Source organism: Puma concolor, chromosome A1 (assembly GCF_028749965.1).
Source record: "Puma concolor isolate L17-30 chromosome A1, mPumCon1.1.hap2, whole genome shotgun sequence".
In the NCBI taxonomy this organism is placed as follows: Eukaryota; Metazoa; Chordata; class Mammalia; order Carnivora; family Felidae; genus Puma; species Puma concolor.
In genome coordinates this window covers 84013414-84036994 of record NC_141667.1, presented here as the reverse complement: position 1 = coordinate 84036994, position 23581 = coordinate 84013414, and the positions used below count along the sequence as shown (strand labels likewise).

Sequence of the window (23581 nt, the reverse complement as noted above, 5' to 3'; positions counted from 1 at the left end):
AAGGTAGAAGAAGAAGGGCTAAGGGTTAAGAGAAACCTGGGATGGCTCGAAGGCATTTTACTTAGTTTCAGATATATTGAGGGAACTGCAGGAATTTGAAGTATATCCAAAGAGAGACATCCACTTGAAACTTAGATTTGCTGATGTAACATATACAAGAGATATCTAGGGGGAAGATATTGATGTGGAAGTCATTAGCATAATGGCAAAGCCAAGGGGATGGCTGAATTCACCCAAAAGAAAGTGTAAAAGGAAAAGAGATGGTCTGGAACACACTGACAATTAAAGGATGAAGTGAGAAAAAGAAGCACTCAAATGAAACCAAGAAGGAATAATCAGAGATGCAGGCAAAGAGCCAGGAGAAAGTGATGTCAGGTAAACTAAGGGAAGAAAAACGGCCAGTAGTGATAAAAGCTGCACAAAGGGTAATTGAACGTAGGGACAAAGATTTGAGCTGGCAACTGGGTAGGCATGGATGACCTGGCCCACGTTTTTTGTTTAGCATGATGAGGGCAGTTGCAGTGCATTGAACAAATGGTAGGTGTGAAAGTGCAGACAATGAGTGCAAACTACATTTAGAAAGGAAACATAAAAATAAAGAAAGAATTTTTTTTTTTTTTTAAGTAGGCTTCACACTCAGCACAGAGCCCAGCGAGGGGCTTGAACTCATGACCCTGAGATCAAGACCTGAACTGAGATCAAGAGTTGGGTGCTTAATTATCTGAGCCACCCAGATGCCCCCAAAAGAATATTTTTAAATGTAAAAGAGTCTTTGGAGAAAGAGTCAGAAGACAGAAAGAGTATTTAAAAGACTACAGCTACGGAGTAGGAGGTAAATGTGATCGAGAGCTCAGGTGAAAATATTTGTTTTGGTTGGGAAAAGAGATACATTGATCAAAGGATTTAGAGGGAGTAAGGATAGAGATAATTATTAAAATGGAAATGAGAAGTTAAAGTACATTCATGATGATCTAGGTTTTCTCAGAAAAGTATAGGGGCAAAGTCATCTGCTAACAAATAGTGGGATAGGGCAAGGTGGAGGATTTGCTAAAGTGGAGGAGGATGGAAGAGAAAGCCACCCAGATGTAAGACAAAGACTGGAGTTATCAGAAAGTACAATAGGCCAGCTAAGTGAATGTCACGGGCAGTGTTCCAAATTCTGGATGGAGAGGCCAAGAAAGTGAGGGAAGAGAGAAGGGACATGCACTAGCAAGGGAGCTAGGAAGGAGAAGGAGCAAGCATTCTGGAAAGAAAGAAGACCTCATAGGAAAGCAGTCTGAAAGAAAAGGATGGGACAAGAGATGAAGGGCTTGATGAGAGACCAGTAGGGATCGGAGGCTGTGGTATTGTAACCTCTGCCCATTTTACCACCTACATGATTGAGCCCTTTGCATAAAGTCCGTTCTGTCTAATTATCGGGGGGGGGGGGGGGCAGTTCATTTCTCCAAGAATGAAAACCTTACCTAGAAAGTACTCTCTGCCATGGTCAGCTGGCTCTCTAGACTGCTCTACCTCAAAACCTCATAAAAAGTCTTCCCTGACTAAGAAATTTTCCATCTCACCACCTCATCCCTGTCTATGGTCTTATTTTGCTTTGTTTCTTCTTAGGACTTAAGTCTATCTCCGATCCTCTTACATTTTTTTTTTTTTTTTTTTTTTGCTGTCTGTTCTGTACCCAAGGGGAGGGTCACTGAAGATTATCTAGAGGCAGTGCACAGGCACATGCAGGAGCTCTGGAGCCAGACGGACTGAGTTTGTATTTTGGTGTTTTGGGTGGGCTTTTTATTGGACACACAGTGTGGTTTGACAATTTATTCAGTTTCAGTTTTCTCATTTGTAAAACAGTAAAAAAGAAATAATAATCACCTCACGAGGTCAGTGTGATGATTGAGATAATGCACATCAGGACCAACATATGTAACATATTATCAGCATGAAAACAACGGTTGTAAACACTTCTTCAGAAGGTCTACAGTATCTCAGAGTCTAAATGGTTGCCTAATTACAGTTTCATCCTTGAGATTAGAAAACAATAATGGAGAATCTAAGGATAATGGAATGGTTATTTGGAATGGTGTGAAAACTTCTCAGACCACAAACCACTGGCAATACAGTATTTCCCAGAACACTTCTGCCAGTACCTAAGCTCTTTTATTCCGCTCATGGTTTCTCAGTCATCCCGGTAATAGTAGGGTTATTTGGCTATAAGAAATGTTATGGCAGATGTTTATGGTCTCAGAGGGGGTGGGATCTGTATAAGCATTTAATTCCACAGCAAGATCCCAAATTAGTGTCATTATTCTGGAGAGTATAACAGGGTGAAAATTGGCCCACAAGCCTCAATGGGGGAATGAAATGATGAGCTGGCTATTAGATAACCTCTAATGATGTTTTGGTATACACTTAAAAGAGAGGATGCTCTAAATAATTCATAGTGGAGAATAAAACACAATCATATGAGCCACAGAGTTATATTTTCCACAAGACTTAAAAGAACTTTGATACAGCAAATTTAAATACTCTTTTAAAAATAAGTAATTGTCCATAGGTTGAAGCAAAATACATTTCCTCACATTTCCAAATTAGCAGACTGTAAAGATGTTTTTGCTTAGGGGGAAAAATGTGAATTGGGGGAAATTCCTTGCCTTTGCCCTTCCTCCAGCATCAGCTGACCTTTGCCCCTTCCCTCTCACTAACATCAGACAGACTCTGCAGTCTTCACAGCATGCCACTTGGGCCCTCTGCCCCAGATTCAGTCTCTTGTGGGTCTGTGATGTACAAGTATGTTGCCTTCCTTCCTTTCTTCATTAACAAAACTGAATGACTTTTGGGGGCTTATGCAGCCAGCTGCTGCTAGAAAGAAAGAAATCCAATGCACATCAAAAGTGAGAACAACTGATAAGCAAAAAAGAGTTAGCTGGGTTTTATGCTTCTCTTGTGCCACCCTGCTTTTGGCTGCCCTCCCAGGAGAACTCTGTCTCATAATATGATGCTAATGGATTAAATATCCAGGATGGAATTGAGGCAGCAGAGGGATGTAAGTTTCACAGGGGTAGAGGGGCCAGGCCAGACACCTCACTTCTGTGTCTACCATAGTGCCTAAGCCACTGGAGGTGCTCAAGAAATTAAAGTACCAAGAGAAGACCACAAGTTCAGAAGAAGTAGAATTAGTTTGAAACTGAACTACAGAGATAGCAATGGAATATTCGAGACAATGGAGACAGGCAAGCCTTTCTGATGTCTCAAAAATCACAATTAACCATGAACGTGTAGAGAGAGCCAAATTCAATCTACTTCACCATTTTATTTATTTTTATGTTTATTTATTTTATAAATGTTTATTTATTTATGTAGAGAGAGGAAGAGCAGGCATGTACATCCACGGGGAAGGGGCCGAGAGAGAGAGAGAGAGAGAGAGAGAGAGAGAGAGAGAGAGAGAGAGAATCCCAAGCATGCTCCATGCCCGCATGGACCCTGACACAGAGTTTGATCCCATAACCTAGGCCAAAATCAGGAGTTGGACACTTAACTGACTGACACACCACACAGGTGCCCCATCTACGCCACCATTTTAAACACAGTTCTAAGTCATTATTTTGCTTTCATAATCCAGCATTACCCCTGGGACTATAAATAGTTGCATGAATATCATTCAGTGAGAGAAATTAAGGTAAGACACTTAGGATAAACAATGGCTCCCCACACTTCTCTTGCCCCCTGCCTTATGTTTCTCATGATGAAAATAACTCTTTGAGGTTAGACAATAATGATTTGAATTTGGAAAATGACTGGCACAATGCTTGGACAGACTGTAGGTACACAGCAGACATCGGTTAAAAAAAAAAAAGAAAAGAATGGGGCGCCTGGGTGGCTCAGTTGGTTGAGGGTCTGACTTTGGCTAAGGTCATGATCTCCTGATGGTTTGTGGGTTTGAGCCCCACATCACCTTGCTGTTCTCAGCACAGGGCCTGCTTCGGATCTTCTGTCCCCTCCCCCATCCCTCCCCCACTCATGCTTTCTTAAAAATAAATAAAAACATTAAAAACAGAAAAAAGAAAAAAAAATGAACAGTGGCAATGAAGATGAATTTCAGGGGCCATCTGTGACAAGCAATCTTGAGTGGTATATAGCCAAAGGGCAGATGGAGAACAGGACAGATGGTGGTGAGGCAGAATAAGACTGGATCCCAGAAGACAGGGCAGGAACCAGCTAGTCAAAGATTCAGGGCACAGGCCTTCTTCAAAGGTCATGACTAGCCCTTCACCAGTGTTTTACTTTATTACCTTATTAGAATCACATATTAAGGCTGTTTGTGATTAGAATCACATATAGGCTTAAACAAAAAAATAGAAAGTTTATTCAAAAGCAATGTTTAGAGGAAGGGGATTATGGGGGTCATTTAATCTAAACAAAATGGCTAAAACAACTAACTTCCCTTTCTGAATCCTTTTGCATTCTGCCACTTTTTTTTAAACATGTTAATTATTTCAATTTTTATTTCTATTCAGTACGTACTTATTTTTTAACAGCTTTATTAAGGTGTCTAATTCATATACGACAAAATTTACTCATTTTGAGTTTACAGCGAAGTGGTTTCTACTATATTCACAGAGTTGTGCAAACTTCACCACTATCTAATTTTATAATATTTTCATTAGCCTCAAAAGAGATCCTACATCTATTAGGAGGTATGACCGATTCTCCCCTCCTTTCAGCCACTGGCAACTGACTAATCTACCTTCTGTCTCTCATTGCTTATTTTGGAAATTTCTAGTAAAACAAACCTTACAATATGTACTCTCTTTGGTCTGGCTTTTTTTTACTTCACAAATGCTTTTGAAGTTCAGCCCTGAGGTAGGAAGCACCTGTCAGCACCCCATAGTTTTTTATGGCTGAATGATATTCCCCTGTATGGATAGGCCACATTTTGTTTGTCCATTCACCAATTGATGGGCATTTGGGTTCTTTTCACTCTGTGCTATTATGAAAAATCCTGCTATGAACACTGTGTACAAATCTTTGTACTGACATACATTTTTGCTTTGTTTACATATATACACCTAAGAGTAAAACTGCTGGGTCAGATGACCATATGTTCAACATTTTACATAAGCATACTCTATGCTTAACGTTTTGAGGAACGACTTGCTTTCGAAGCATGCCAGGCACTCTAGCAATATGAAAATGAAATTTTAGTCTAACATGCTCTGCTTTGTGAGGGACAGTGACATACTTTAAAATAAATAAGTAAATAAAAAGGCTAAGACCATAACCTCAAAATGATTACCTAGTGTTGGTTTGAAACCAGAGACACAGCATTGAAATACCTTGGGATTTAGTTCTTCAAAGCCATATTGGTGAGGGTGCCTGGGTGGCACAGTCGGTTAAGCGTCCGACTTCAGCCAGGTCACGATCTTGCGGTCCGTGAGTTTGAGCCCCGCGTCAGGCTCTGGGCTGATGGCTCAGAGCCTGGAGCCTGTTTCCGATTCTGTGTCTCCCTCTCTCTCTGCCCCTCCCCCGTTCATGCTCTGTCTCTCTCTGTCCCAAAAATAAATAAAAACGTTGAAAAAAAAATTAAAAAAAAAAAAAAAGCCATATTGGTGATACCAAGTGAACCCCAAGATAGTAGGTCTGCTATTCTGGTCGTAGTGGTCAATATTCTGGCCTATTTCTGATGATTCCGGTTTTTGCCTGTTAGGTTGGCACTTGTACTAAAAATCATCCTTCTGTGTTATTAAATATTGTAACATTGGGGACAGTGGCTATGTGTGTGTAAATAAATTCAATCTTAACATGGAAAATTTTATTAGACTTTACTTGATGGTAGATACTTCATCTTGCTCAATGCTATAATCCTGGTGCTTAATCCCTGTGCTTAATCACAGGGGCTAGAGAGGCAGCAACATTTGTTGAATTGAAAACGAACTGCATTTACCTAAAATTCTACGAATTTAATTTTAATTTGCTACAGAGAAACTAAAATTAACATTCTATGCAAGCAAAATGCAACATACAAAACCATGTTGGGGTATGTATATGAATGTGCACTGAGTATACTTCTGAATGTGCAGTTTAACTGCCTTTATGAAACATCTACAAGCAATAGGCATTTTGGAAAAATACACGGTGAATATTTCATGTTTCGGCACGTCTCTTTCCCTGGAGGACAAACTTAAAGTACTCCTTTTATAACATTCTAACAGAAATCTACAAAGGAGAGTTAAAAGAGAACACACATTTTTGCAAACAGGTTTCATTCTTCCTGAAAAGATTTTAAAATCATGTATTCCTGCCCTGGGATTTAGTGGTCCTACGTTAAACTCAGAAAGGAAAATACATTCAGTTTATCTGTCAGAACTACTTGGAAGAAAGGCAGTCACCTTCAAAAAAAGGCATATCACATGTAGTGACAAATGTCAGGTACAGTTTATGAAAAATTCAGTACTATCAACATCTGATTGTTACTTTTCACCAATCCCTCAAAGCACAGCTTAATTTTTAAATGTGAGCTAGAGATATATTTTTTCCTTCAATACTAATAATATGACAATTGCATACTCTGGTTGTGAAAAGAAGCTCAATAAGTCAATAGGGTCCTTGCAACACACATACAATTTTTTCCTACTTGGTAAAGATCACCCTGTAGATTTCCTTTGTCAATATAAAGCAAAATATATTTCAAAGATTACACTGGTATTCTAGAAAAACAATCATAACATTTAAATCAACTTGAATGGATACAATTTGTGAAAATTTATACAAATTGAGAAATATTGAAAAGGAAAGTACCTAGACTTTGTTCATGCTTAAAGGCAACGTAGCTATCTGTGTTTTATATTAAGAAAAACCAGAGGCGGTGCTTGGTGTAAAATGTTCTGTAATCCTGGTTGAAATTAGCAATTTAAATTTGTTGAATGAGGTTACAGTGCAGTATCTAATGCACAAATCACAGAGATTTGAGTACTTGCATAGTTGTTAAAAAAATGTACCAAAAGGCCATGGGTTAACAATAATCAATGTATGTTACATTATTATTATTAAAATGTGCAATCTTTGATAATAATTTATTTGTTTTACAAATGTATTGGGGGGTTAAAATTTTTCTATTCATCTGTGACAAACCATGAAATTCAATATTGCTCACCATGACCAATCCATGAAATTTGTCAACTTTGTTCCTGATTTTCACAGGGCCTTCCTCTCAGATGAAATGACCCGTTGAACTAAGAGCATAGCAATTTTTTCATCTATGGTAAATCAGTTTAGTTTACTAGGATTTATTACGTGCTTCAGACCTTGAGCTTTTTATGATTATGAACTATTATGCATATAATCCCAAACTTACAGCAATTTATCTTACTATTTCTTCCCCTTCCTGAAAGAATTCTCCATTTCTAAAATTAGTTCTTCTTGCCAGAAGAAACAATCTATAAACAATGGGTTTGTTGAAAGTCAAAGAGTGGGTGAAAATTATAGGGAAGGTGAAATCAAACTTGTTAATTACTCTTAGAATTTCTAACACAGAAGTCTCAAAATTCACTGAAAATCAAGATTTATAGATTTCTCCTACCAGAATCTTCCAGGAAGGAATACTTTACCTAATTTATCCTAAGAAATAAAAATATTCATCATTTTTCCTACCCAAGAAACTAAAAATATGCAATTATCTAGTCTTTTGAGATAAAGTGACTATTTTGGAGGAGAGTTTAAAAAAACTTGTATAATTATTTTATGATAAGATCTACTCCAGCCTCTTCTACAATATTACCAATTTGAATGAAATAAACCAGAAAAGTAGTTCAAAATTTTAATTTCCCTAAATCTTATTTACTATGCAATATCTTTCAATATTTTAAAAATGCAGTTGCTGGGGTGCCTGGGTGGCTCAGTTGGTTGAGCACCCGATTCGTGATTTCGGCTCAGTCATGATCTCACAGTTTGTGGGATTGAGCCCCGCAGAGGGTTCTGTGCTGACAGTGCAGAGACTGCTTGGGATTCTCTTTCTCCCTCTCTCTATCTGCCCCCACCTCACTCGTGTGCACACACACACACACACTCTCTCTTTCTCTCAAAATAAATAAATTTTCAAATAAAGTAAAAATAAAAATAAAATGCACTTGTCGAGTCTCTGCTTTGTTGTCCTGCCCATTGTTCCCCTGCAGTGTATTCAATTAACTTCTATCTCCTTTGCTCTGCCTTGGGTGAATTCTTTCACCACCCTACCACCAGCCCTCACCTGATTGGGTCACCCCACATTTGGTGGCTTTCACAGGGAACCTCTGCTGGTCTGGGACTTCCCTTGGATTATCTGGGAACTTCTTGGGACTCTTCCCTTGGTGGATGGATTCTAGTACTCGTTGGGAAACTGAAGCCCTCAGGAGGAGGTTATTCTTCCATGAGGATCCAAACTCCAGGGGGAACCAGCTCCCCTCTTGCCCTTTGGAGGACCCTTTCCTCCCTCTCCCTTACTCTTCTCAGCCCTTCTGTGGTCTAACCCTAGTACGCCTCATACAACTGAAGATCTCTAGCCCAGGTGGCTCCCAGGTGTGGTCTGAAGGTCTGAGGGTAAACAAGTTGGACTGCCCATGCCTGTGAGGGCAAAGGACTTCTGTCCTCTCTCCCACTCCATCCCCCTGAGGCATCCATCCCCAAAGTGTGGCAGTTCATCCAGGGTCAATCCACACGTTAGGGAATTGGTTGGAACGCTTTCCTGATGCTGGCTATCTCTCAGTCACCTTGCTTCTTTCCGTCCTTCTTTTTTCCCTTTGTTCCTGAGGATCCAGGCACCACCTTGATCTGTAGGCAAAATCTGTTACTATCTGTCTGATTGAATCCAACAATTCCATGAATCAACAAGGATTCCAGCCCACACCATGGGAGGATCCGCTCCCCCTAAATTCTATGGAGCTGGCCACCAGCGAATTTCACTCGAATTGCCTATCAGCTTGTTGATCTAATACCATGCTCTGGTCTATAACTGCACAGAATGTCTGACGGACTGACAATTTTAGGTAGGGACAGGTGCCTCCCCTGTCTGGCATGAAGCAGCTAATGAAGACGATACCTCTGCCCAAATGCCAAAGATTTGTCATTGTTGACCTGTCAGGGGGGAATATAGAGGCCACTTTTAGGCAACAGGCTTGAGCAATGGGTAAAAGGGCCCACGGTGACCGCTGAACTGAATGCAAACAGGCTCTTTAAACAGCCCACCTCAATATATCTAGAAGCCCTAGCTGGCCAATGGGCTGCTTACAACCCCGCACAGGTACCAAAAAAGGAAAATTCCATACATTCTTATACCTCCTCACTACCACCCCCTTAACTGTAGCCCCCATCACTGTCTCCTGGCAGGCAGTCTCTCCTTTGCTCTTTTGCCTGGTGCTTCCTTGCAGTATATTCAATAAACTTCTATCTCTTAAAAAAAAAAAAAAAAATGCAATTGCTGAGGCACCTGGCTGACTCAGTCAGTAGAATACATGACCTCTGATCTTGGGGTTTTGAGTTCAAAGCTCATATTAGGCATGTAGTTTACTTTAAAAAATAGGTAGATAAATAGATAGATACACAGACAGAAAATAAAAATTCAATTACTTAATCCTATTTCTACTTGCCATTACTAGCTTAGGCACTCAGCCTGCTACTAAAAATGCAAATCTATGGCAGATTAACTGACAGTATGGAACCATTAGGTTTCATCCAGATTTGGGAATATTTTAGAATCCTCTTTTAAAATTTTTCAATTAAAGCAAATTACTTCATATAAAATTAAAACTAAAAACTATTTTCAAAAAGCCATTTAATATGATTTTCTTTTTCTATGAAATGATTAAAATAACTGACTATTAATATAATCATTTAAACAATTCAAATAGTGAAGCTCAAGATAATCCTGATCCTACTGGAGCCTTAGCATCTGAATAAGATTGATAACAGAGATACAGCACAGTATTAGTTCCTTTCGTAAAATGGCCCAATTTACAATATCAAAAATGTACTTCAAAATATCTCTATTCGCTGCTTCACACAATTCAATAAGTAGTATAAAAATAACTTTAAGTCACATTATATACCCTAATAGCTAAAAAAATATGTTTGATACTTACTGATATAATTCAGTTAATGGTGAAGTCAAAATGACTAATGTTGTAAACAGATTATTACAATGGGTATGAATTTTAAAAATTTTATCATCTATATACTGATGGGGATTCAAAAGCTTCTGTACAGATGTGCAAATTGACCATAATAAGTTCTCAGTGCATATTAAAATTGTCGTCACATCAAGTCTATTGGAAAGAAAAAAGAAAATCTTGTTAAGCAAAATTGTTTCTCTGACTGGGACATACACTATCATCCCTATCTCTTATATCAAACAAATGTAAGGATAGAAATATTTGGTTAGATATCAGAGCTTCAGAAATCAAAGACAAACAGAAAACAACAAAGCTTAGCGTTTGAGTTTCCAGGTGTTAGATGACCCATATACCACTATCTTTAGGAATAGTGAGGTCTCTAATACTAAAATATGTTGGGAGGGCTTTTTTTTTTTTAAAGGTTTATTTTTCATTATTAGGATACTGTTCAAAAAGCTCAAGACACTTTCCTTCAAATTATGTCCAACAAAAAAGGAGGCAGATTAAAAGAAAATTTGCTATTACCCACATACATATGATAGGTAAAGTTTTGATAAGAGAATAATTCTCCTTATCCAAGTACAAGCTGTCAAAAGAAAGTTACAAGTTTGGGTAAACACATTTCCCTAGCAAGTGGGAGAGGAGAAAAAAATGAGACCAGAAGCACAAATGGAGAAGCCTATAGTTTCAGAAATTTTCAATATTGAATAAATTTGTGGAAACTTTGTTGTATTATATAATCTTATTCATAAACTCATTTGTTTCTATCTTTCTTTTGTTTCAACAGAGACCCAAAGATCTGTTCAAAGATTATTTTGGTATATGACTGACTGAATTGTATAAACCTCAGTTAATTTCCTCTTTTTTTTTTCTTTTAAATTCAGTGTTGAAGAAATAGAAGATAGAAATTATGAAGTGATAAGAAAACAAATAAGTCTGAAGATCTTTTAAATGACATTTTGGCCTCAAGTTTATTATATATGTAAAATAAATTTATACATATACTACATATTACAACGATTACATATATATAGTTTTAGCCATACTAAAAACATCAATAATCGCCTTTAGGAAGGTTTAACTGCAATTTGCATCCACTTTCTCTAATTGTTAACTAAACAATTACAAATCGAAGATATCTACACACACACACACACACACACACACACACACACACACACACGATCTGATTTCCCCAGTAATGGTGGTTTAGTATTAACCATTCAAATAAGACAACTTATTTATTTTACTTAAAAAAATTAGAAGAAATAATTCTAGCATTTCATGGCATTTTTATGTAACCATCCAGAAAACAAAAACCAAAAGTCTCCATCGTACACTTAATTAACTATACTACCAAGTTCATGAGCTAATAGTAAATCTGATTTCACACACATCTCATAATGACTTGCCACCTCCGAGTCAAAAGTGATTTAATCTACATAAGGAAAAGAATGAAGGTACCCTTTGCTCTCAAAAAAAGCCTTTCCATCTATTCTTCAGAGTTCAATGATTTAAAAATGTTTGGTCAGTAATTCAAAACAGCCTTTGCAAAATACCATATTTATGAAACACTGTAGCAGGACCTAAATACCCTTCAAATGCAGCATGTTTTACAAGAACATGATCAGGAAATGATTCCCACTGCCAAAAAGAAAAAAAACAAAAAACCCTCTGATGTCTTTAGATTCCTCCAAAAATATATCTGAAAAAAAAATCTTTTATACCTAAAAGACATTTCTTAATCACATTGATGAGAATATTTAGAAAACAAAAGCCTTTTCTTCATATGGCCTGTTGTCATGTAGGCAAATTTTTGTAAAGGTCATTGCCTAGATGTCTCATGGACCTGGACTATATATAATTTAGTCATTAATATCCCGTGACTGCTGCTCCTCATTTTCTGCGATTTCACATTTTGTTAAACTGGCTTTTAGTGATAGATATTGAAAAGAAGGGGGGGGGGGAAGAGGTAATTAGAATATATCAAGAAGAAAAATTATTAGACAAAGGAGTTTCCTTAATGAAGATTAACTACACTATTTAAAGATTTACAAACAAAAACTAAAATCCCCCGGTTGCCTAGAATCTCAAAGTCAAATTAACTGTCCCATCACAGAACTGTTGCTTTTTTCTCCATTTCAGGGCCCCAATTCTCCCTCTTTATCTTATTTATTAAGTTTTGTATATAAATGTCTTAGATTGTAATACATCCTGAATCATTTTTTAGAAACTAGTGGGTTCTATACACAATTTTAAGAAGAAAAAAAGAGCACAGTTATTTTGATTCAAGTTCCACATTTCCATTTTAGTATCTCAGGAGAATTGAATACGATTTCCTCTCAGATGTTAGGAACATGTTAACTATACAAGGAGCTATATCATGAGATTTAGAATTACATTCTGATTTATACCAGCTGATGAGAGTTTTCTTGAAAAGCAATGGTTTTCACAACTTCAATTACCTTATCTGTGGAGTTCTCTTATAACTGGGATGGGCCCGGGCATATCTGGAGGCCAGTAGACCCAAACATTTCTCCAGCACATCTGTTAGAATTTCCTGGGCTAACTTCGGGGGCAGAATGGTCCAGAGATCATGGTGAAGAGCGCAGAAGAAATAATGCCACATCTGGAGTGAGAAGGAACATCTTTCCCCCTGGCAAAACCACCACACGTTAAACAACAGAATCACATCTTCCAAAATGTCAGTTTGCTTCCTATGAACATAATTAATTCAGGCTGAAAGGAAATAGCTGGAGAGTTTGACACACTAGATGACCAAGAAAGATTTTTGACAAGATGTAAAACATCCTTATTGACAAAGGAACATATGTTTTATTTCAATTACGAGACCAGATATTCTAGTGCAAATCCAGACCACAAGCCTTTAACCTAGCATATCTAGTTTTACCTACTCCTAGCCTGGAGTTTAAAATTCATTTTAAGCTATCAGCTTTACAGTTGCCAAACAAGTCATACTAGTTTAAGATGGTGGGCTTATGCTCCTAAAATTAAATGTTAATAATTTAAATGTTTTAAGTATGTATATGTTTCTGAGACTATTAGCATCATTGAGGTCATCCTGTAAATGTTTGAGATTTCACATTATAATGAAATGACAGGAGTAAAAATAAACTTACATGCCACATACTTAACATGCATGAAACCAAGGGGCATGGGTAACTATTAAAGATTATTGCATCAGGCTATTCCATTCATGGAGTTCTAATAACAATGCTAGAAACAGACACTACAATGGCCTGATTTTACAAGATTTTGTAAACCTAAAGCAGATGTTATAGTCTCGTCATGTCTTAGTATTTTTACAGTACTTCGTACATCCAAGGGGCCAGATTCTCATTCCTTTCCACCCCCCTACAGACCTCTTCTATGTACCAAATTTTCCCTGACCGCAGAGGAAGACCCAGCAGTGGCCAAGGCCAATGGGAACAGGCAGAAATAGAAAGTGGCCTCAAGTGATTTACAAGCATTAATTAGTTAACATGCTCTCAGGGAGGTAGGCTAGTAGTTTGACCTCATTTTCCTCAAACCAGATTAAAAAAATCACTTGAAATTGGAAGAGTTGAATGAGTTTTTCAAACATTACCCAGATCATTACTATATCAAAAGTTAAATGAGTAAAACTTCCCATTTTATCCCTAAGCAATCCTCTTTGACTTAAAATTCGGCTTTGCTAACTACTTATATTTCTCAAACATTATCTGAAGAAAAATCTGCTATACTCTTATATCAAAAATTGATAATTTTTCATGCATATATGCCTATCAGTATTCTCCTTACATATTATTCTTCTGATAATTTCCCTGATTACTAAAATCTTTTGTAGTCACTGTAGTAATAATCTATAATTATTATCTATTGACTTCCAAATGGAGTTTATAAATGAGTAGAACGGGGATACTTGGGTGGGAATCCGGGCATCAAAATGTCTAAGAGTCAGGATCAAAAGAGAAGGCTTTTACCACTCCTAAATTCTACACTAGATGTGTATCAAAACTGTTTTAAAAAATTACAAAATTCGTGTGGGAGTAGCGAAATCATAGTTACTTATGCTTTGTGGTGTGTTCTGTGATAAGGAATGCTTTTTAAAATTTCCTAAAAGGGCGCCTGGTGGCTCAGTCAGGTGAGCATCGGACTCTGGCTCAGGTTGTGATCTTGGGGTTTGTGAGTTTGAGCCCTGCATTGGACTTGCGGCTGTCAGCTCAGAGCCTGCTTCAGAACCTCTGTCTCCATCTCTCTCTGCCCCTCTGCCACTCATGATCTCTCTCTCTCAAAGATAAAAAAAATGAAAAAAAGATAAGATTTTCTTAAGTCAGAAAGGAGTTTTAGAGCTTGATTTTCTCATACTTTTTGTGTCGTAGGTTACTAAAGCAAAATTGCCCCGGCTGATGTAATGACTCGTATGAATGAGTTACACTAACTTTCTCCATGGCAATGGACGGGTGATTAGAATAACATGGCCAACACGATTTCTCATATGTTTCAAAATAAAAACCCATTTCCTTAAAAGTTACCGATAAATGAGAAGATAAAAATAACTTGAGGCATGCGGATTTCTTTCCCTAGAAGTGAAAAACACTTATTGTAAGACTTTTAAAGATACAAACTTTGTATTTCCTTAAAGACATTCCCAACTGGTCATCGTTCTCACGATTCTCTTCGAAGTGTGTCACGTGCAATGTATGCAAAAGGGTTTTCACTGAACCAAATAGGATTCATTTATTTTTCTGACCTGTTTCCCTATCTGTTGTCATTTCAAAGCTATTCTGCTAGTAAACATCTGTTATTTTTGTAGACCCACTATAATGTAAACAGATGTGAGCTTTTATTTAGATTATATATCAGGAAACAAGCAGCTGGGCTTTATTATATAAGGCATTCAATATTATCTTTGAACAGACAATTTTTTATTCTTTGACCATTGGAAAACACAAGTTGCTAAAAATGAGCAGATGTCAAGTATACTGAAAGTTTAATTCTAAACACATAATCTGAACACCCACCGTGCCATCTGACCAGCACCTCATCAGAGAGATACCGAAGTCTCCGACTCTCTCAACTTGACAGTTCAGCAAATGGACATAATGTATTTGGGGCTCACTGGATATCACAAAACACGGACGAATATTGCTTCATATCTTGTAAATTCTTTCACTGTTTCCTTACTACACTCTGCACAAGGCGATAGGCTCCCCTGAGATCTCTATCCCACTCTTCGCCTGCAGTCAGGCAGATTTCATCTCTTTCCTCTCACAACAGCCCAGCCAAAAAACAGACTGGTCCTGTTTCACAAATCAGTTGGAATAATGGGGAGAGGAGGAGAACAGGGTGCAGCGAATGGGATAAAACCATGTCAAGTACTCCAGTTGTCAAAACAGTTTAAAATCTGTGCTATTTTTAGAAGTTCCTTATTTTTGGTAAATATAAAAGCAGTATCACTTTATTTTTCTGAGCATAAATAACAGCCACTAACTCTGCAATTAAATTGTAACTACTGACCACGTAAGTATATGGAAGCCACAGTACCATGTAATCACAGGGTAACTATCTTGTTATTTCTGTCTTTGAAGCTAAAGCCTTGTCATAAGATCTGAGAGCTGCATGTTACATGGTAATTTGTTGTTGTTGTTGTTGTTTTTAATACTTGGTAACTTCAATACCAGGTCCTCAATGCATCCACTTATTATTTATACTGTACAATTCTTCTGACTCCCAATTTGCATAAGAGAAAACATAATACCCCTATGGTGGACCTATAGTGAAATGATACCTGTTCCTCAATGAAAACATCGTATGAAATTGCTCATTAGTACACTGACATATTGAAATAGTTTGAAACAGGAGACGGATTCATTTTCAATCTCTCTGTTTACCTCAAGGCAAATAAGGAAGCTGTGATGTTGCCAAGAGAGGAGAAGACCAATACTTTCATTCTTATCTCAAGCTACCAGCTGCACTGTGCCACTTTCTCGTTCTCATTCTGCTCACTGCTGTTTGAAGCATGTCAGGTTTGGAAAACCCTGTATGAATGCTCTTGCAGAAAGAAAAACTATCTGGGAAGGGCCTCTAAAGGACAGATGAAATGGCCTTTGAAAAAGTGGAAAGTCCTTTAAAAGAGCTTCTTAGCTCCCTCTCTCTGTTACGGCAACATTTATTATGATAATAACTCAGGCATAAATAGAGCCACAGGACCCCTCAGTGCCAGAGAATTGACAAGGGGGCCTCTGCTGAATAATACCCCAGTCTGTTTTCCCCAGTACTCCACTGATATTAGGACAGTCAGGAAAAACAAAAATCATAAGCTTCAAGCCAGAGGAAAGGGCAAATTGGAAAAGTTAATGGAGTTGTTGGGCTTGACTGATGAATTTTTTTAAAAACCCTGATTATCTTTTATTAAGATATTATAAATGTTTCGCCCTGCCCTGAAATCAACCTCAAGGAATTTCAAATATTGTGGCTTATGTATAATCAATGGGATTTAGGAGAAGGGAAATTAATGAAACCTGATGATGAATAATTTTAATTGATCCTGGGTTTGGTTGCACTGGAAATCATTAGGCTTTAATTCAGTCAGAATTTGGGATTTCAAAACATGGGCTAAATGAAAATAGGTAAGCTATAAATGATCAGATGGGTCTTAAAGCACCCTCATAAGAACATGCAATGAGAAGGAAAAAATATGTATAAAGAATAAAATGGCTAATAAAAGATACTTATAAAAAACAGAAATACATAAGAAAAAAAGTGCAGGAGTACCTATAACTGGTCCCTTTAGAAAAAAAATATGAAATTGTAGCATTTTGGCATTGTTATCTCTTTGACTTTCTCATTGTATCCCATTATATTCCAACTTATATAGCACATGCTGCAGCTCAAATTAAGTTATTTTTACTTTTAAGCAGAAGGAGAGTTCTGATGTGTAGTTATTTCAGGTTTTTAAAAAGTGTTTTTCCCAAGTACAAATTCAATATTTAAAAAATATTATCCTAACAGCCTTCGTGTGTTGGTAATGCCAAGCTCATGTTTCTAATTAGCCAGAAAGCAGGTAGGCAGTAAAACATATTTGTGTAAAAAGGAGGGATAGTAAACTTAACTTCACACCTCATAAAAAGCTTTGTAGTCATCCCAGTGGTGGCTCTCAGCATCCTGTAAAATGCTTGTAGCACAAACTCTGACGCAGTAGTCCGTAACCTGAAACTGTAGAGTGTTGATGAATTCCTGATATCGTTGGACAGGCACCAGGAATATGGGTCTGTTCAGAGGCAATGATCAAAGAGACAGAGATTTAAGGCCTGTGCAGTAGGCGGTAACAATCTCCAGTACTACAAATGGTTTTGATTATTAGATATCAATCATTCATTTCCTCCTAATGCTGAAGTCTGCATCCACATTCACTTTCCAAAAAGAAAAAAAAAAAAAAAAAGCTGGTCTTTGTTTTGCAAGTCCTTTGAAAACGTACATCTGCTGTTCCACAAATATGCACTTCAACTTGAGACAAACTGCATTGTCAATACATCATTCAAAAATAAAAGTATTCTTTGTAAGCCTATTATTAGAGATCAGTGCATTATTTAGGCATTAGGGTATCGTTATTACAGAGAACAACATGCATTTGTCAGAACCAACTTTTATAAAGCTATCACACGTCCCACAAACACACTTCTTTTGTTTTAAAAATTGTAATTTTGTAGATGTCAATTATCTCATAAACTGTTTTAAAATATTCTACGGAAATAAAGTGACTTCTGGCACATTTTGTTTATAACTTCAAGTATGAGTCACCACATCTGACTACTTACGAGAATTAAATAGCAGAGCTATATTCTGCATCAAGTCAAATTTATTTTACTTTTATCTTTAGTTATTTATATTACACTTTCTTATGCTTTCTCTCATAGCTAAGGGACTACAAACACTGAGTGAGAATAAGAAGAGACCGTTGGCTTCACGCTGGACAGCCACGTCCACATGTTCCCTTTGCAAAGGACTGTGCTATCTCCTAGAGGGGCCAAGAGCAGCCAAAAAGACCATGTGGCCATTTTTATTCTCTTTCCAGGAAACATCCAGTCTTTTTAGACTACTAATACATGAGAATTAAGACTGCCGGATGCTTTCTCCTCACATATTAAGGATAGTTTCTTACTAAATGGATGTTTTGAAATATGTTTACATTGGTCAATAGAATAGATTGAAAATGTGTTTATTCTCTCTGTCAGTCCTGACATCCTGTTTGCTTAGAAACAAAAAAAGAAAAGTGCATATTTCACAACTGAGTATACAAGGGACAGAAACAAGTTCAGCTTTCCTTTCCGGGGTAGTCACAGTAGTGTGCCTTACAAAATGGAAAGGGTTTACTTGGTCAGGTCATAACAGCATGCAGAAAATAGTTGCCCCAGATTAGATGGAAAACGGATGGGTCTTTGGAGTGAGCCTTTCAAAGGAATACCTGTCTCTCTTACTACCTGTGTATCTGGTTTAACACCCCACACCCCACCTTTCTGACATTTTCTAGTCAAGGCAGATGAAAATATAATGCGCCATGTTCATTATTATTTTCTCCTTCTTGAATATTGTCATCAAAGTTTTGCTCCTGTGATTTCCAAAGATTACATGTTACTTTAAGCATGGCCATCAACTTAATTTAAATGACACTCACTTCTTAGTATTTTCTTTCATCAAATTATCAAAATGCGTAAAATGCTGGAAGACATATACCGCTGTGGAGAGCAATGTGTGTAAGTTTGTCAGGGGTGCTCTGGAAGGAAACTCCTTGCCCCTCTCCTGCAGTCTCGCCAGGACAGCTGTTGCCACTTTACAACAGGCCTCCACAAAGTTTGCTCTAATTTCCTGGAAAGAATCATCTCTGCATGCCAGAGCCAGTGGAAGCATTGTGTCAAGTTTTTCCATGATGTCAGAACAAAACTAGGGAGAAATAAATGTAGCACTGAGTTATTTGTACTCTGACAGCACCGTGTAATTTATGTACAGGGGAGCCAAATTCCTAAATAATGAATTTGGCATCAAACATAAATATAATGACACAACTTTATAACAATCAATTTCTCAGTTATATAAAGTTAAATGTTTTATGTCAAATAAGGAAATCCCAAAATGATGCTTTCCTACATATAACCTTCAAACCTTATGCTTACCAGACAGACATTATGAAAAACTCATGAAATAGCTTTACATGACAATACTTTATTTGTAGTTCATAGAACTCAGAAAACATGTATCCTTGGCATTAATATGATTGGATTATTTTTGAACTTATTCTAATTTTTTTGCTGAATTTTCATAAAGGAAGTTTTTATTAATCACATGTACATAAGGTTATATCGATTTAATTTAAATAATCTAGAAGCATCAGAAGCAATCTCACCTGCCATCTTCTTACTGGTAAGGAGTCAGCAATTTTCAGAAGTGATGTGCCTGTCTTTTCAGTAGTTATTATGAATCTACTCTTTCTTAATGGCAAAGGAAGTACAGTGGATGGAGAGGCAAAACTAGCCTGCACTCCCAATTTGCCAACAGTGTTCCCAGGGGAATGTTCTGGAGCCTCAGGTTGCCAGAAGCCGAATAAGGAGGCCATCTTTAAGATCCCTCTTTTACAGGGACGCCTGGGCGGCTCAGTAGGTTAAGCATCATGATCTCAGAGTTTGTGTGTTCAAGCCCTGCATTGGGCTTTAGACTGACAGCTCAGAGACGGGCCTACTTCAGATTCTGTGTCTCCCTCTCTCTGCTCCTCCCCCACTTGCTCTTTCTCTCTCACTCTCAAAATAAATAAAAACACTAAAAAAAAAAAAAAAGAATGCTCTTTTACAAACATTCCAATCATACGTTGCCAAACTCATTGTGGACTTAATATTGAGTAACGGTATTTATTTATTTCTGTAATTACTTCCTATTTTCTCAGTATGCTCTGTAACTCTCAAGACACACATAAAGATGCAAGACGGATGCTAATGAAATGGAATGTACATTAACGTGTAAATAAAGATTTAAAAGTTGCCTAGGCTAATAAAAGACAGTAATTCCTTCAACCTCCTAAATTTCTCCTGAAATCATTCAAAGGAATAACCCAAACAAATAGTTTTCCCAGCTCTGCATGAAGTCACAGAAGCCTCCCCTTGAGGGGCCTGAGACTCATGGAACAAGTTGGCAACAAGTTTAAGTCTTTTTGCTAGCAGTAGCCCATGTACACCAGGGAAGAAATCTGGTACTGGGTCAAGTACCAAGTATTTGCCAGAGACTCCACCATTTCCCTTTGCAAAGTCTTAAATTAAAAAAAAAAAAAAAAAAAAAAAAAATCTAATTATGCCAGTCTACAGTTTGAAAGGATTTCATTTGAATCTTGCCTTTGCAATTTTCTTTGGTTGGTCCTCCTCCGGAACCACATGACTGTCTTGCCAGACTTGCTGGACATTTACAAGGTTCATAGCATAGGTTACAGCTGAAGACCTTTCATTCTGTTCCTGTTGGAGAATTTTTGTGGAAAAATCTTCAGTTGCTGCTGTTATACAATGTGCCACAGGAAGAGACACTTCTTTAAATGCATTTCGCCAACGAAAGTCTGGTAAAGTAGCCTGAAATATAAATTTATATGAAGTTATATTAATCTTAACTCAGCAACACATGTTCCTATTGTTATAGATATAAAATTATTATTTTCTTTCAGCATTTGAATATGGGTATTCTTTGATAAATGGCAAAGGCCTTTCTTACAACCTGAAAAATATTACCCAGCGAATAAAGCAATATACAAAAACATGTGTATTCTTTACACAGAGTAATATACTGGCATTTCATTTTAATTCATCAGTGGATTTAATCAGAAACTTTTTTCAAAATTTAATCTCTTAAATATAGTTCAATAAAACTATCTTTATGAGAGTTAAAAGTTACATTTACTATTTATCACATAAAGCAACCTTTAAATTCAATATAGTTAATAAAGTCTAAATTGGATTTTTATAGTCTTTTTTATAGTTTATTGTTAACAAGTATTCCAACATAAGACAGAGTTTAATATTCAGTCTTTTATTTTTTTTTCACTCTCAGAAATCCAGACAAGCCAAAAAATAGCAACAAGAAATTTCTCAAAGAAATGACATCATTGTACCTTTCTGGATTTTTTTCTTTTGAATTTTATTTAGTTTCTTCACCCACAAAGTGGTAAGCAACACAACTTTTGTTCCAAGAAATGAGGAATTAGAATTATCTGCATTGCTCTGTGTGGGAGGAGTGGGAGACTGGAGAGAATGGAGACTGGTGGTGTTTTGTTTTCCTTTTTCTTGTGGTCTGGCTCAACACAATTGTGAATGTATACTTTCCCCAAGTCCTCTAATGTTCTCTTATGTACTAAGAACATTAAGTAGGTGAGCCTGTGCTTAGCATTACTTTCTCCCTGTTTTAATGTAATCTTGTTTACTGTAATAATTCACCTACTCCGACTTCAGAAGACTCTAAGCCAATATACCTGACTGAATTACTTATTTTTCTGACTCTGGATGATTTCTATGGTTTCTTTAGGCCTAAAATTACTGGGACTATGATCATTAGCTTAATTTTCATATACACACATCCTGTACAGCATTTATTTAGTGCTTTTTGTATATACTATAATCAATAATCAAATCCATGGTCAAAAAAGTGGCTCCCATTTTCATTATGCATATAATTATGTTGTAACTGAATTTTTCTTTATAAAGTTTTAACATCAGAGGGCTTGAAAACACATTTCTCATTTTATTTTTACATAAATTAGTTAAAAATTGAATCCACCCAGCTTTTACAACCTCCTTTGTTTTTTTTTTTCTAATTTTTTTAATATTTATTTTTGAGAAAAAGAGACAGAGTGCAAGGGGGGAGGGGCAGAGAGAGAGGGAGACAGAATCCAGGCTCCAGAATCTGAGCTGTCAGCATAGAGCCTGATGTGGAGATGGAACCCACTACTGGTGAGATCATGACCTGAGCTGAAGTCAGACATTCAACCTACTGAGCCACCTAAGCACCCAAAGCTTATAAGCTAATTTTCAACCAGGAATCAATCTTATTTATTTATTTATTTATTTATTTATTTATTTATTTATTTATTTATTTTAGAGGCAAAGGGTAAAACTCAAGGCATTTTGATTCATTTGATTCATAATGTATTCACAGACATATGATGCTATTATATATGAGTAAAAAATACCACTCTTTTCTCGTCACTCACCTCTTTTACTGGTAGCAATTGCTCTGAAGGAACACTAGTTGCATTTCTTTTAGGTTTCTCTGCTACAACTTTCCAACTGGATGTTTCTAAAATTCCTATGCAACAGAAAACAAACACACAAACATACATTAAGGAAAATAAACCATACTAGATGGAATTAATAGGCTCAGTTTAACATTAATTATGTAGAAAAGCTCTAAACATAGTATACACATACATACACATATATCGAGATTCAGACAACATAGTCAAAAGATGTAGGGTGATGTTACCATTACAATAACTACAGGATCAAAATATAGAGTGTCCCTTTCCATATATACAACTTGATGAAATTTGTATGCCATTTATATTCAAATTTGATATACATGCTTATGTAATCTGTAAAATATAGATCCCTTTGTCATTATTCATTGTCATGTTGATAATGTAGGATAAGAGTACAAAGTTAAAATGAATTTCTTTTTTCACTTATAAATTTAAATTCTAAATAAAGAATGGTGCATTTAAGAAATGATGGTGTTCCTTAGCACATTAATACTTCATTTCTTGAAATGAGGAAGAAAAAGAGTACATGAATAAACATCAACATATCATGAAAAATTACATTATTAATAAATATAACAATAATCCTTTGGAAAAATACAAACACTGGGATAAGAAATAATCTCCAGCTCTTAAAACGGAATTATTTCCTTACCTTTATCTTTGAGAATTAAGGAAGTCTTTTCCATGGGGAAAAAATAGAGCTACAAAAATGTAATTTAAAAATATGCCAAAAAGAAATATTTCCACTTTTCCATTAAGGTTTTATTAATTACAGTTTAATTTTAAATAAATGATTTAGCATTTACCTTTTGCTTTTGCCTAGATTTGACATATTATGATGAATTATATATTCTGATGCATTTAGAAACATTTTTTAGGATCCTAAGAGTCAGTTTCTGCTTACATCCTGAGTAAACAAATTTCAAAATCTACTTGATTCTTATCAATAGGGCTCTGACTGATAGATTCATGTAGCAGATGTGTGGGGTTTTTGTTTTTTGTTTTTTTCTAAGTGTGGTTCTATGAGCATAATCATGAATGATTTCTAAGTAATATAATTTACAAAAACATTCCTCATATGTGGAATTTGAGAAACTTAACAAAAGACCATGGGAGAGGGAAGGAGAAAAAAAAAAAGTTTCAAACAGAGAGGGAGGAAAAC

At 36.5% G+C, this 23581-nt stretch overlaps 1 protein-coding gene across 2 annotated transcripts in view; it reads right to left on the bottom strand.

The window, feature by feature from the left end:
• KIAA0825 (KIAA0825 ortholog) overlaps nt 1-23581 on the bottom strand; it is a 393731-nt gene that overhangs the window by 257437 nt on the left and 112713 nt on the right. Inside the window, exons 7-12 of one of the 2 annotated variants that reach the window (XM_086717843.1) lie at nt 22351-22466; nt 20513-20740; nt 18811-19076; nt 17256-17406; nt 12599-12789; nt 10104-10286 (exon numbers count right to left, since the gene is read on the bottom strand). In XM_086717843.1, coding sequence (XP_086573969.1) covers nt 10104-10286; nt 12599-12789; nt 17256-17406; nt 18811-19076; nt 20513-20740; nt 22351-22466 — 1135 coding nt within the window. The remainder of the gene's footprint in view (nt 1-10103; nt 10287-12598; nt 12790-17255; nt 17407-18810; nt 19077-20512; nt 20741-22350; nt 22467-23581) is intronic. The other variant, XM_086717852.1, reaches the window with a different exon arrangement.